The 12,661-nt window shown below is 40.0% G+C and overlaps 1 protein-coding gene across 1 annotated transcript in view; it reads right to left on the bottom strand.

Moving 5' to 3' along the window:
• Positions 1 to 6,953: 6,953 nt before the first annotated feature.
• Positions 6,954 to 12,661, bottom strand: part of PNPLA3 (patatin like phospholipase domain containing 3) — a 28,588-nt gene continuing 22,880 nt past the window's right edge. The window contains exons 8-9 of the mRNA XM_036761989.1: positions 7,918 to 8,022; positions 6,954 to 7,541 (exon numbers count right to left, since the gene is read on the bottom strand). Coding sequence (XP_036617884.1) covers positions 7,941 to 8,022 — 82 coding nt within the window. The 3' untranslated portion in view covers positions 6,954 to 7,541; positions 7,918 to 7,940. The remainder of the gene's footprint in view (positions 7,542 to 7,917; positions 8,023 to 12,661) is intronic.

Genomic DNA, 12,661 nt, shown 5'->3' with positions numbered 1-12,661 from the left:
GCTTCAAAAGCAGTTTAAATGTCACCACAATTCAGGCTTCACTAGTCACTTGGTTGCAACATTTTCTTGTTCTCCCAAGCCTCCTTACTTAAAACTATTTCAAAATCAGCTTCCATATCAGAACTAAATCTTTTCCAAAGGGTGTTTTGCAGACTGGAATCAGCCACGGTGAAACCAGATTTTTGGCCCCAGACAGGGAAGGGTCCGCATGATGCAACGTGAAAGATGTGTAGGATTTGGAGCCGGGGGATCTCTTAAATTGAAAGTGATTGAAATGAAAGTTTTGGTGAGAGAGGTTAGATCTCGAAATAAAGTGAAAACTTGGCTTTCTAGAGTGCCTCATTCTGAGCCAGAACATCATTCAGCAATGGAACTGAAAAGAAGTGGAGAGAGGAGAAGATAGTCCAGCACAAAGAGGAACAAATTTGTGGCTGCTGGTCCTGAGTATGAATTCAACTTCAGGCCTTTCCTACCTGTGTGACCATGGGGATATCACTTAACCTTCCTCAGCCCTGGGTTCCCTCTCTATAAAATGAGGGCAGTGGGCAGGGTGGCCTCAGAGGCACCTTCTGGCTCCATTTTGAGGATCCTGTGAAAAAATGAAGATTTCTGATCCCTGAGGATAAACAACCAACCATCATTAATACAGTTCATCACAACCTTGGAAGCCAGGACACTGGGCTTCAGTGCTCATCTCTGCTTCTCACTCTGAGCAGGTCATTTAATTTCCTTGGGCCACCTGGGGTTCCTTTTAGTCTATCTGTTGGACTTAATGGGCGTGGTGACAGACTGTGTTACTTGACCACAGACTATCCTAGTTGGGATTAGAGAAACCTCTCACCAGAATGGCCAGAGGAGCGAATGTTTGGGTCACAGCAATTCTAAGATGGGTCACATATAGAAGGGCTATTGGGGGAGGAGTTAGTTTTCTCCCCCACCCCCACCCCAGGAAATCAGACTTGAATGAAATCTCTGTTATACTTTATCATACTACGAAACCATAAGAAACACAAGGGTAGAAATTGTGTCTTCTCTATCTCCTAAACAGCCTAGCTATGATGATCTACATACAATAAACACTTAATAAATGTAAGAATTCATGATTTTGAAAATTGACTTCACTAGATCCCCCTAAAGGGCATAGCACAGTATTCAACACCTCATAGAACATACAGATATTTTCTGACCACTGCATCCAGGAACATCTTCAGTCCTCCTGATCGATATCCTGCCACTGCACCCAGATGGCTCCGGAGGAGAAAGTGAGACTGGTGATTTTGCACAGCCCTCCCTCACTTAAATCTAATTCACTTGCATGTCATAGCATCACCTTCCCGATGTCAGGGTCCTCTTCGAGAACAAAGGACAAACAACAACCCTCAAGGAGATGTCAGTCTAACACATAAACATCATTTATCCATGAGACAGCCAAGTAGTGTGCTTGTATAGTCTGAGGACCTGCGTTCAGATCCTGCTACTAGTGCTTACCACCTTTATAACCTAAGCTGGGCAACCTCCCCATGTCTCTCTTTTCCCTAAAGGGAAGAGAAATAGCAGGCCTCTGAGATGCCTTCCAGCTCTATGTATGTCAAGGAGTCTTCGACTTTTCCAGGGGCCATTTTCTTCATATATAAGATGAAGATGGTGGCCTTAGAGGCTCTCTACAGCATCTAGTGGATCAAGCTGAAGTCTTAGTATTTCTGAAATTAAAGGCACATACTAACAAAGTGAAGCAGCTGCATTTACAGTGTGCCTTTTCTTAGACTCTAGCTAACTTAGTGCTCTGGGCAATACTGGTTTTCCCTTCTGTAGCTTAGTTCCCACTGTTTGTCTCTTATCCTCCCTACTCAGATTCTAAGCTCCGTGGGGCCAGGCACTGTGTCTCAGTTGTCTTTGTATCTTTGCCCACACCCAGAGCATAGGAGTTGCTTCATCAGGGATTATTAGAGTGAAATAAAATAAGATATGGTGTTGAAATAGGTGCCATGATATTGCAACCACAGGGGCAGAGGCATCTGACCTACAAAATGCCAGGAAAATAAAGCTGAAAGAGCCTGTGGGCTGCTTGAGGCATAAGGACAGCTGAGCAGAGTTGGCTCCAGACCTGCTGTGCTAAGAAGGGGGATTTCAAAGGTGTGGGAAGATGGGGCTCTTGGAGAGGGGGCTCATGCCACCAGGATTAAGAGCTTGCTTATTGTAGACTCTTCTTAAACTTACCAACATAATACTAACAACTAAATAACACAATAATAATAACATCAATAATACCAACAAATAAAACTATTAGACTTCTTAAAAATTTTTTTTTAAAAACTTACGGACATTAATGCACATAAGTACAGACCACATTAAAAGACCTTATATCTTTCTGAGTCTCTTTCCTTTTATCAAACATTCTGCTGAAGTGATCAAAGTTCCTCCAAAAGAGAGATGAAAATAATTTCGGTGCCAACTGATCCCACATCAGCCAGTGAGATGGTTGCCTGCTGGGTGAGTGGCCTTTTCCTTCTGTGAAGCATCATTCCATAACCTATTTACCTAACCAATTGAAACACTTGACTTAGGAAAGGAAGAACAGTAATATTTGGTTTCCTTTAGAGCTGGCTGAAAGGGAGGGTTAGCTGAGGAAAGCGGCGGTCAAAAGCAAAACTTTGTTGAGGAGGAGAAGGGGAAAGGGAGAAATAAAAGCATAAACAGGGGGAATTAGGATGGAGAAAAAGACACAGATAGAAATCATAACCCTGAACGTGCAGGGGATGAACATTCTCACAAAACAGAAGCAGATAGCAGAGTGGATTAAAAACCATAATCCTACAATATGCTGTTTACAAGAAACGCATTTGAAACAGGGGGATACACATAGGGTAAAGGTAAAAGGCTGGAGTAAAATATATTGTGCCTCAGCTAAAGTAAAAAAAGCAGGTGTAGCAATCCTAATCTCAGACAAAGCAAAAGTAAAGATAGATTTAATTAAAAGAGATAAGGAAGGACATTATATTCTGCTAAAAGGCACCATAAACAATGAAGCAATATCATTGCTTAACATTTATGCACCAAGTGGTAAGGCATACAAATTATTAGAGGAGAGGTTAAGGGAGTTACAGGAAGAATTAGACAGCAAAACTATAATATTGGGAGACTTCAACCTCCCCCTTTCTGAACTTGATAAATCTAACTTCAAAATAAATAAGAAAAAAGTTAAGGAGGTAAACAGAATTATAGAAAAGGCACATATGATAGACCTCTGGAGAAAACTGAATGGGGATAAAAGGGAATATACTTTCTTCTCAAAAGTACATGGCACATACTCAAAAATTGACCATGTACTAGGGCATCAAAACCTCACAATCCAGTGCAGAAAAGCAGAAATAGTCAATGCATCCTTTTCAGATCATGATGCAATAAGAATCATTTTTAATAAAGAACCATGGAAAAATAAGCTAAAAACTAATTGGAAACTAAATAATTTAATTCTAAAGAATGAGTGGGCCAAAGAACAAATCAGAGAAACAATTAATAACTTCATTCAAGAGAATGACAATAATGAAACAACATACCAAAACTTATGGGATGCAGCAAAAGCAGTTCTTAGGGAAAGTTTTATATCCCTAAATGCCTACATGAATAAAATAGGGAAAAAGGAGATCAATGATCTGGGCATACAGCTGAAAAAGCTAGAAAAAGAGCAAATTGAAAACCCCCAATTAAATACCAAATTAGAAATAATGAAAATCAAAGGAGAGATTAATAAAATTGAAACCAAGAAAACTATTGAATTAATAAATAAAACAAAGAGCTGGTTTTATGAAAAAACCAATAAAATTGATAAACCTTTGGCCAATTTGATTTAAAAAAAGAAAGAAGAAAATCAAATTACCAGTATCAAAAATGAAAAGGGTGAGGTCACATCTAATGAAGAGGAAATCAAAACAATAATTAGGAATTATTTTGCCCAACTGTATGCCCATAAATTTGACAACCTTAGAGATATGGATGAATATCTACAAAAACATAAACTGCCCAGGCTAACAGAGAAGGAAGTGAAATTTCTTAATAACCCCATATCAGAAAAAGAAATTGAGCATGCCATCAATGAACTCCCTAGGAAAAAATCTCCAGGGCCAGATGGTTTTACATGTGAATTCTATCAAACATTTAAAGAACAACTAATTCCAATACCTTGTAGACTATTTGGGAAAATAGGTGAAGAAGGAGCCTACCAAATTCTTTTTATGACATAAATATGGTACTAATACCCAAACCAGGTAGAGTCAAAACAGAGAAAGAAAATTATAGACCAATTTCTCTAATGAATATTGATGCAAAAATTTTAAATAAAATATTAGCAAAAAGATTGCAGCAACTCATCACGAGAATAATACACTATGACCAGGTAGGATTTATTCCAGGAATTCAAGGCTGGTTCAATATTAGGAAAACTATTAGCATAATTGACCATATCAACAACAAAACTAGCAGAAAACATATGATCATCTCAATAGACGCAGAAAAAGCCTTTGACAAAGTACAACACCCATTCCTATTAAAAACACTAGAAAGCATAGGAATAAGGGGAACCTTCCTCAAAATTATAAATAGTATCTACCTAAAACCATCAACAAGCATTATATGTAATGGGGATAAACTAGATGCATTCCCAATAAGATCAGGGGTGAAACAAGGATGTCCATTATCACCCCTATTATTCAATTTGGTACTAGAAACATTAGCTGTAGCAATAAGAGAAGAAAAAGAAATTGAAGGAATTAGAATAGGAAAAGAAGAAACTAAATTATCACTTTTTGCAGATGATATGATGATTTATCTAGAGAATCCTAGAGAATCAAGTAAAAAACTACTTGAAATAATAAACAACTTTAGCAAAGTTGCAGGATATAAAATAAACCCACATAAATCCTCAGCATTCCTATACATTACTGACAAAGCCCAACAGCAAGAGACAGAAAGAGAAATTCCATTCAAAGTTACTGAAGGCACTATAAAATATTTGGGAGTCTATTTGCCAAGACAAACCCAGGGCCTATATGAACATAACTATGACACACTTTTCACGCGAATAAAATCAGATCTAAATAAATGGAAAAAATATCAGTTGCTTATGGTTAGGCCGAGCTAATATAATAAAAATGACAATTTTACCTAAATTAATCTATCTATTCAGTGCCATACCAATCGAACTACCAAAAAATTATTTTACTGAGCTGGACAAAATAATAACAAAATTCATTTGGAAAAACAAGAGGTCTAGAGTATCTAGGGTATTAATGAAAAGACATACTAGAGAAGGCGGCTTAGCCACACCAGATATTAAACTGTACTACACAGCAGCAGTCATCAAAACTGCCTGGTACTGGTTAAGAAACAGGGGTGTGGATCAGTGGAATAGGATAGATACACAAGAAGGAGAAATCAACGAGTTTAGCAATCTACTCTTTGATAAACCCAAAGAGGCCAGCTTCTGGGCTAATAATTCACTATTTCACAAAAACTGTTGGGAAAATTGGAAAATGGTAGGGCAAAAACTGGGCATAGACCAATATCTTACACCATATACCAAAATAAAGTCAAAATGAGTTCATGATTTAGGAGTAAAAGCTGATACTATAAGTAATTTGGGAAAGCAAGGAATAGTTTACTTATCAGATTTATGGAAAAGTAAAGAATTCATGACCCAACAAGAGATAGAGAGCATTACAAAATGCAAAATGGATAATTTTGATTATGTCAAATTGAAATGTTTTTGTATAAAAAAAAGCCAATGCAACAAGAATTAGGAGGGAAGCAGAAAATTGGGAGAAAATCTTTGCAACTAGTATCTCTGATAAAGGCCTCATTTCTAAAATATACAGGGAGCTGAGCCAAATATATAGGAATACAAGCCATTCCCCAACTGAGAAATGGTCAAAGGATATGAACAGGCAGTTTTCAGAGGAAGAAATTAAAGCTATCTGTAGGCATATGAAAAAATGCTCTGGATCACTACTGATTAGAGAAAAGCAAATCAAAACAACTCTTAGATACCACATCTCTCCTGTCAGATTGGCTAAAATAACAAAACAGGAAAATGATAAAAAAAGGATGTGGGGAAATTGGAACATTGTTGCATTGCTGGTGGAGTTGTGAGCTGATCCATTCATTTTGGAGAGCAGTTTGGAACTATGCCCAAAGGGCTATAGATATGTTCATACCCTTTGACCCACCAATACCACTTCTAGGGTTGTATCCCAAAGACATCACACAAGCGGGAAAAGGACCCATATGTACAAGGATATTTATAACAGCTCTTTTTGTGGTAGCCAAGAATTGGAAATCAAAGGGATGCCCATCAATTGGGGAATGGCTGAACAAGCTGTGGTATATGAAGGTGATGGAATACTATTGTGCCATAAGAAACGGGGATGATGCAGACTTCGTAACAACCTGGAAAAACCTACACAACGTAATGCTGAGTGAGCGGAGCAGAGCCAGGGTAACATTGTGCACAGCCACAGATATATGGATTCCGTGAGGACCAACCCTGACATACTGCGCTCTTCTCAGCAACCTAAGGTGCAAGGACAACTCCGGGGGACTCACGAAGGAGAATGCTATCTTCATCCAGAGAAAGAACTGTGAAGTTTGAATACAGATCAAGGTGCACTACATGCTCGCCTTTTTTGCTTCTCTTTTGTTTTTGTTTTTGGGTTGTTTTTTTTTTTTTGGTTCTGTTTCTTCTTTCTCATGATTCATTCCATTGATCATAATTCTTCTCCACGACTTGACTAGTGCATAAATTAATTCAATGCGAAGTTATACATGATAGTTATATGAGATTCCATGCCGTCTTGGGGAGGGAGGGGGGAGGGAGGGGAGAAAATTTGGAACTCAAACTATGTAGAACCGTGTGTGGTAAACTAAAAATAAATAAATAAAAAAATTAAGAAAAAATAAAGTTGGCTGAATTTTTTTTTATCTATTTTATATTTTTATAAAAGTGAATTGGAAGATTCAGTACAGAGGCCACAATTCTGTACAATCATAGTGTCTAGTGGACCATCAGAAACCAAGTTTGAAAAGTAACTCTCAAGTTTTATAAAGGATTTTATGCCCTTAGAAATATTTTTCTAAAATTCTCTTCCGCAGTGACTTCTGCTTTTCTCTTGGAGAAGGACAGGTTAGAATTTTCTTCTACTCTAGGCATTTTATCATTTGAGAAAAACGTGAGGTTGGATTTTAAGGTAGAGCATCTTTCATTGCTAGCTTTGGCCTCCATGGAAGTTGAAAGCCCTTCACTGAGCCAGTCTTCTCAATGCCTAGAAGGACTGAGAGCTTCTGAGCAAGGCCTTGCTAAGAGACAGATCAGCTGGTCGCTTCTTCCTGAAGACAAGCTTTGGTTCCTGAAAAGCAAAAACAAGCCCTTGTCTTCTTAGATTGTAATGGGAAGGGGTAAAATCACTTGGATTTGAATTCTGGAAGCATAGGTTTCTCTCCAGACTTCACAACCACTTGAGGAGCCTTGGAAAAGGCCTTCATTTCCTCACCTGTCAAATGAAAGAAAGGCTTAGAGTAAATCAGGGAGTCTTAACCTTTTTGGTGTCATAGACCCCTTTGGCACTCTGCTGCAGCCTGTGGACCCCCTCTCAGAACCCTGCTTTTTAAGTACATAAAATAAAATGCATAGGATTACCAAGGAATCCAAAGACACAGAAACAGTTACCAAAATATTTAAAAAGAAAATCATGGATCCCAGGTTGAGAAGCCCTGCACTTGACCTCTAAGGTCATCCCTTCTCACTCCAAATCCCATATACCTACTATATTATCCTGTATACACTGGGCATCCAATAAATGTTGACTGAAAGAGCAATGGGTCTCCCTGTCTTGAGTACATGCATATGCAGCTAAATAATCTACTTACTTGGATACTAGAAGGAGATACTCTCATGCTAGACCGAAAATTTTATAGGCAGCCCACTGCAACCATTCAAGGTCATCAGGCATATCTGGAAACCATCTCACTAGCCTGAAAGAAAAAAAAAAAAGAAACATGCACACCCACTACTTCAGCATAAAGACAAACACGGATTATCAGGGCTGGGCCCAGGGAAAGGCAGGCAGCACAGGGAGGGGCACAAGGAACGCTCCTAAGATGACCATTAAATGCTTCCATTTTAGAGCTACAAAACTGCTCTCATTGGCATGCCAGTATTAATTTTGTGTTGATTTGGATATGTCATCATGAAGACTTCAGGCCTCTGAGGAACACATTTCCCATGTTTCATGATGGTACCCCAGTGCCTTGTCCAGAGTCTGGTGGTCAACAGGACTGTCATCAGTGAGTCTGTATCAAGTCTGCCTAGTATTTTCAATAGAGGACTATAGCCAAATTTGAGACCATGGAAGGTGAATTTGAGATTTGATGCCAAAAAGGCTTAGGGGAAATTGGGGGAAAAAATTCATTCAGTAAAAATGAAAAAAAAGTTTGATTATCTTCATGCTATATCATCAAAAAGGATATGATTCAGAAAGATTGTGTCCTATGTAAGTTCTTATATAAATGGAAAGACATTACAAACACATGCATGATCAGCTATTAACTTATCTTAACCACTAATACATGTGAGGAAGGCTAGGCAGTGTTTGTTTTGTTTTTTAGATCATGGAACATGTGGCCATAACATTGTATTTTGGTCTCATACAAGAAGGCTTTCTCCATAGAAGATCAAGCTGTCATGCTCTAAAGCTGTTTACAAAAATCAAAGACTTCAATTTCCAATCAATCAACAAGTATTAATTCAGTTTCTACTACCTTAGATGTTGAGGGCGCTGGCCCAGGAGCCAGATGTTGGGGGCTCTTGTCCTGCAATATGCTCCTCACTTTGTGACCCTGACTTAACTTCTCTGATTCTCACTTCTGTGTCTTTTGCTTTTTAAAGAGTTGTATTGACGCCCTTTATTCACTTCATTGTTACTTCCCAACAATTCTCTCCCACCAGCAGTAAGAAATAAGTTCAGCCAAGTGAAGACAAGTAACACATTGGACATGTTTGAACGGCTTGCTCCCTCCCTACCATCCCCCACTGCTTTACCTGTGGGCAGAAGGAACACTTTACCATCATGTTCTGGGAAGAACTCACCTCTTGACTCTCATCTTATAATATCTGCCCCACCTAGCTCACAGGATTGGAGGAAACGCTCTGGAAACTCCAAAGAGCTATGCAAAGGTTAGATAGCATCATTGATAATACGGTTAAGAAACCATTCATCAGGAGAACAATGTACACAACAACACCATAAAAACAGACAACACAGAAATTCTTAAGAACCTTGATCAACGCAATAACCAGTGATGATTCTAGACGACAGGTGGCTGGCTATATCCCGACAGAGAGGGCATGGATTCAGGGTGCAGAAGACCGGCAAAGATGACAAAAGTGTTGGAGAGAGGAAATCTTGTGGAAAGACAGACACTTGAATGCACGTGTGAAATGGCACAACCATTTTGGAAAACAATTTGAAATGTGCCAGTCAAGTCTATACCCTTTAACCCAGAGTTTCTACTACTATGCATATACCCCAAGGCAGTCATTGATGAAAAGAAAAGCCCTCTATTGATTGAAGCAGTTTTTGTGGTAGTAAAGAACCGGAAAAAAAGTAGATGCCCATCAATTAGGGAATAGCTAAAACATTGGCACAAGAACATAAGTGAAATATTACTGTACTGTAAGAAGTAATGAGACATGCAGGGAAACACAGAACATTTTAAGTGAACTGATGATGAAGTGAAGTCAGCAGAGCCAAGCAAACAACAGTGGAAATGGACAGGATGGCCACAGGACAATGAGAATGAAGGCTGAAAATGACAAGCGAGCTTGACCCCAAGGAAGAGCTATGAGAGGGTACCCCGTCCTGCTCTGCTATGGTGCCATATGCATTGCAGCTGCTGTCAGATGTTTTCAGTGCATTTATCCATTCTGCTGATTCTTTTTCTTGTTTTCTTTTTTTGAAAAAAATTCTTTGTGCTATAGGATGGCTCTTGGAGGGGTGGAGAAGAGATAGGGAGGAGAATTTGAGCTATACAAAAGCAATCAATAAAGAAATTTAAAGAGAGATTAATACCTTTAGAGACTTTCACTTATTTTGGAAGTCACATTGCAAAGGCTGAGAACCAAGTAGGAGGAGAGGGAGGGAGAGCAACAAGTTTGGGCAGTTTTTTTTAGGAGTTGGCCAAGAAAACAAGAGATAAAAGATGCTAGCTTGAGGGGATGGTAGTGTCTAGTAAAATTAGTTTTGGTTTTTTGTTTTGTTTCGTTTTTTTCACATAGGAGATATTTAAGCATGTTTAAACTAGGGAAGGATCTACTTGCTAGGGAGAGATGGGATGTTTGTGAGAGAGAGAGGATGCCTGAGGGTGCAATCTGCTAGAGATAATGGGGAGGTATGGGCACATATAGGGGGTTAGCCTTGGCAGTGAGAGCTGTTAAGTGGTTTTAAGATGAAGAGAAGAGAGCTCAGTTTTCTCAGTCAAGTAAGAGGCAAGGTCAGCTAAGGGAGAGAGAAAAGAGGGAGGTATGAGAGGCTGGAGGAAGAAAGAGAAGGGCCAGAATAGCTTCTGAGGGAATGAACCAATTAGAAAGGAATAAAAAGATTGTCTTGATGCCCTAGAGGGCCTTGTTGAAATTACATAATATGAATTTATATCACACCCAGTGAGCATAGTTCTGTGTCTTCCTTTGACAGCCCTTGAGTAGGAACAGAGGCAGCAGATGGTGAGAGTCATCCGTGGCTGGGGTGTGGCAAGAGATGAGGTACAGTGATAGGGATTTGAGAAATGATGGCAATATGGAGTCAAATTGGTTAACTACAGGGTAGAGATTGGAAAGGTAGAAAGTGGAATCAGAACAGAGGCAGTAGCTTGAGAAAGTACTGAGGGGATGAGAGTGAATAGCATTAGGAAAGCTGTGATGGAATAATAGGAAATAATGATGAAATAGAAGAATGCCAGAGTTTTTGATCAAGGAAGTAAGAAACACTCCCTGGGTATGGTGAGGTGGAGGGAAGAAGCAGGTGGTGAGGTTTGAGAAGACTGAGGAATGGGAAGTCAGGGAACATCAGTGTGAATGCTGAACTCCACTATCATAAGGGCAGGTGCTGACCTCCTTGAGAAAAGACGGGGAAGGAAATGGGACAAAACTACCACACAGATCTGAACAGGATGGCACATTTTGATCCTGTTTCAGGAGAGGCTGCTGAGAGATGGAGGCAGAGGGGCCGCCTGGAAACTTCCTATTCTGCTGCCCCCCTAACCCCCAAGTTCAGTGTGTGGTTTTTGTTTTATTTAGTTTGGAGTGGGGGGAGGGAGGGGAAGAAGAGGAATGTTATTGCCAGGGTGTTGGAGAAGATGGATGGAGAGCTATATTATTTGTGGAGGCCAGGGCTCAGTGAGGGTCATGCATATGTCAGCAATTAGTTTTGGGTTTTTTGTCTTTGTATCTCAGTCCTGGCACCTAGTAGGTACTTAATCAATGTTTATTGGATTGAACTGATTTCAGGGTTGGATAATGACAAAGCCCAGTGGCCCAGAATCTGGCACTAGCTAGGCCTTGGAGAAAACTAGACCTCACTTTCCTTATCTGCAAAATGGAATTGCATTATCTTTTTATTTCATTTTTCAAATTTTTTTCCTTTAAAAATCTATTTTATCTTTGTCCCACCTCCCTCCCACATATCCATTGGAATAAAAGAAAATGAAAAAGGAAACCATTGTAACAAATACAAATAGTCAAGCAAAACAAATTCTTCCATTAACCAATGTAAAAAAATGTATCTCATTCTGTACCTGGAGTCCATCTGCTCTCTGTTGGGAGAACTGTATCATTGCTGAGGTCCCCCCCAACCCTGAAAATGTCTAGGATCACACAAAGGGAGACAACATTACTAAGGATGTAGTGGGGGAGAAAGCTGGGTGCCTGAAACTGGCAGAGATCCCCAGGCCTCCCAACACAGGACAGGAGTCCGTGGGCAGTGCAATGCCACCAGCCGTGAGACATCAACTCCTGAGGCTTGCAGTCCAAAGGTATGAAACACGTCTTCTTGAACTTCTGGGAATCATAATGTCCAGGTAAATGTCTCTAATCCCTGCCCCCCTGACCCAGATAATTACTCGGGAAAAACGCTGGAATAGAGGAGACAGAAGTAGGGCTTCAGTGTCCGAGTAGTGGGTGTTCCTGAGTCCCAGAAGGGCAGAGCCAGCAGCGGTCAACACCATGAGCCCAGACATACCCTTGCACCCCCAGGGGAAGTGGCAGACACCAGCAGAAACAACAAACTGTTGCTGAAGAGCAACAATGCTGGAGAGCAGCCCCAGGGGAAGAGGAGACTTCAGGCAGCCAGACCCCTCCCCGACACCTCAGGAAACTGAAGGCTATAATACACAAATCCAGTAACTAGACTCACAAGCCCCAGAATAAGAAACCTGGGACAGAGAGCCCTGAGCCCCAAAAGCAGAAATTCACTGTAAAGCCAGGAAAAAGCTAACATGAAGAAAAACACAAAAAAACCGAGGACCATTGATTCTTTTTATGGAGACAGGCATAATCGAAATACCAATTTGGAAGAGGATAGCAATGACACTATACCCATATCTGATACCTCAAAAGGGA

The sequence above is a fragment of the Trichosurus vulpecula genome, chromosome 5 (assembly GCF_011100635.1).
Source record: "Trichosurus vulpecula isolate mTriVul1 chromosome 5, mTriVul1.pri, whole genome shotgun sequence".
NCBI classification, from domain to species: domain Eukaryota; kingdom Metazoa; phylum Chordata; class Mammalia; order Diprotodontia; family Phalangeridae; genus Trichosurus; species Trichosurus vulpecula.
The sequence above is the reverse complement of the archived record's forward strand: the minus strand, read 5'-3'. Positions and strand labels throughout refer to the sequence as shown.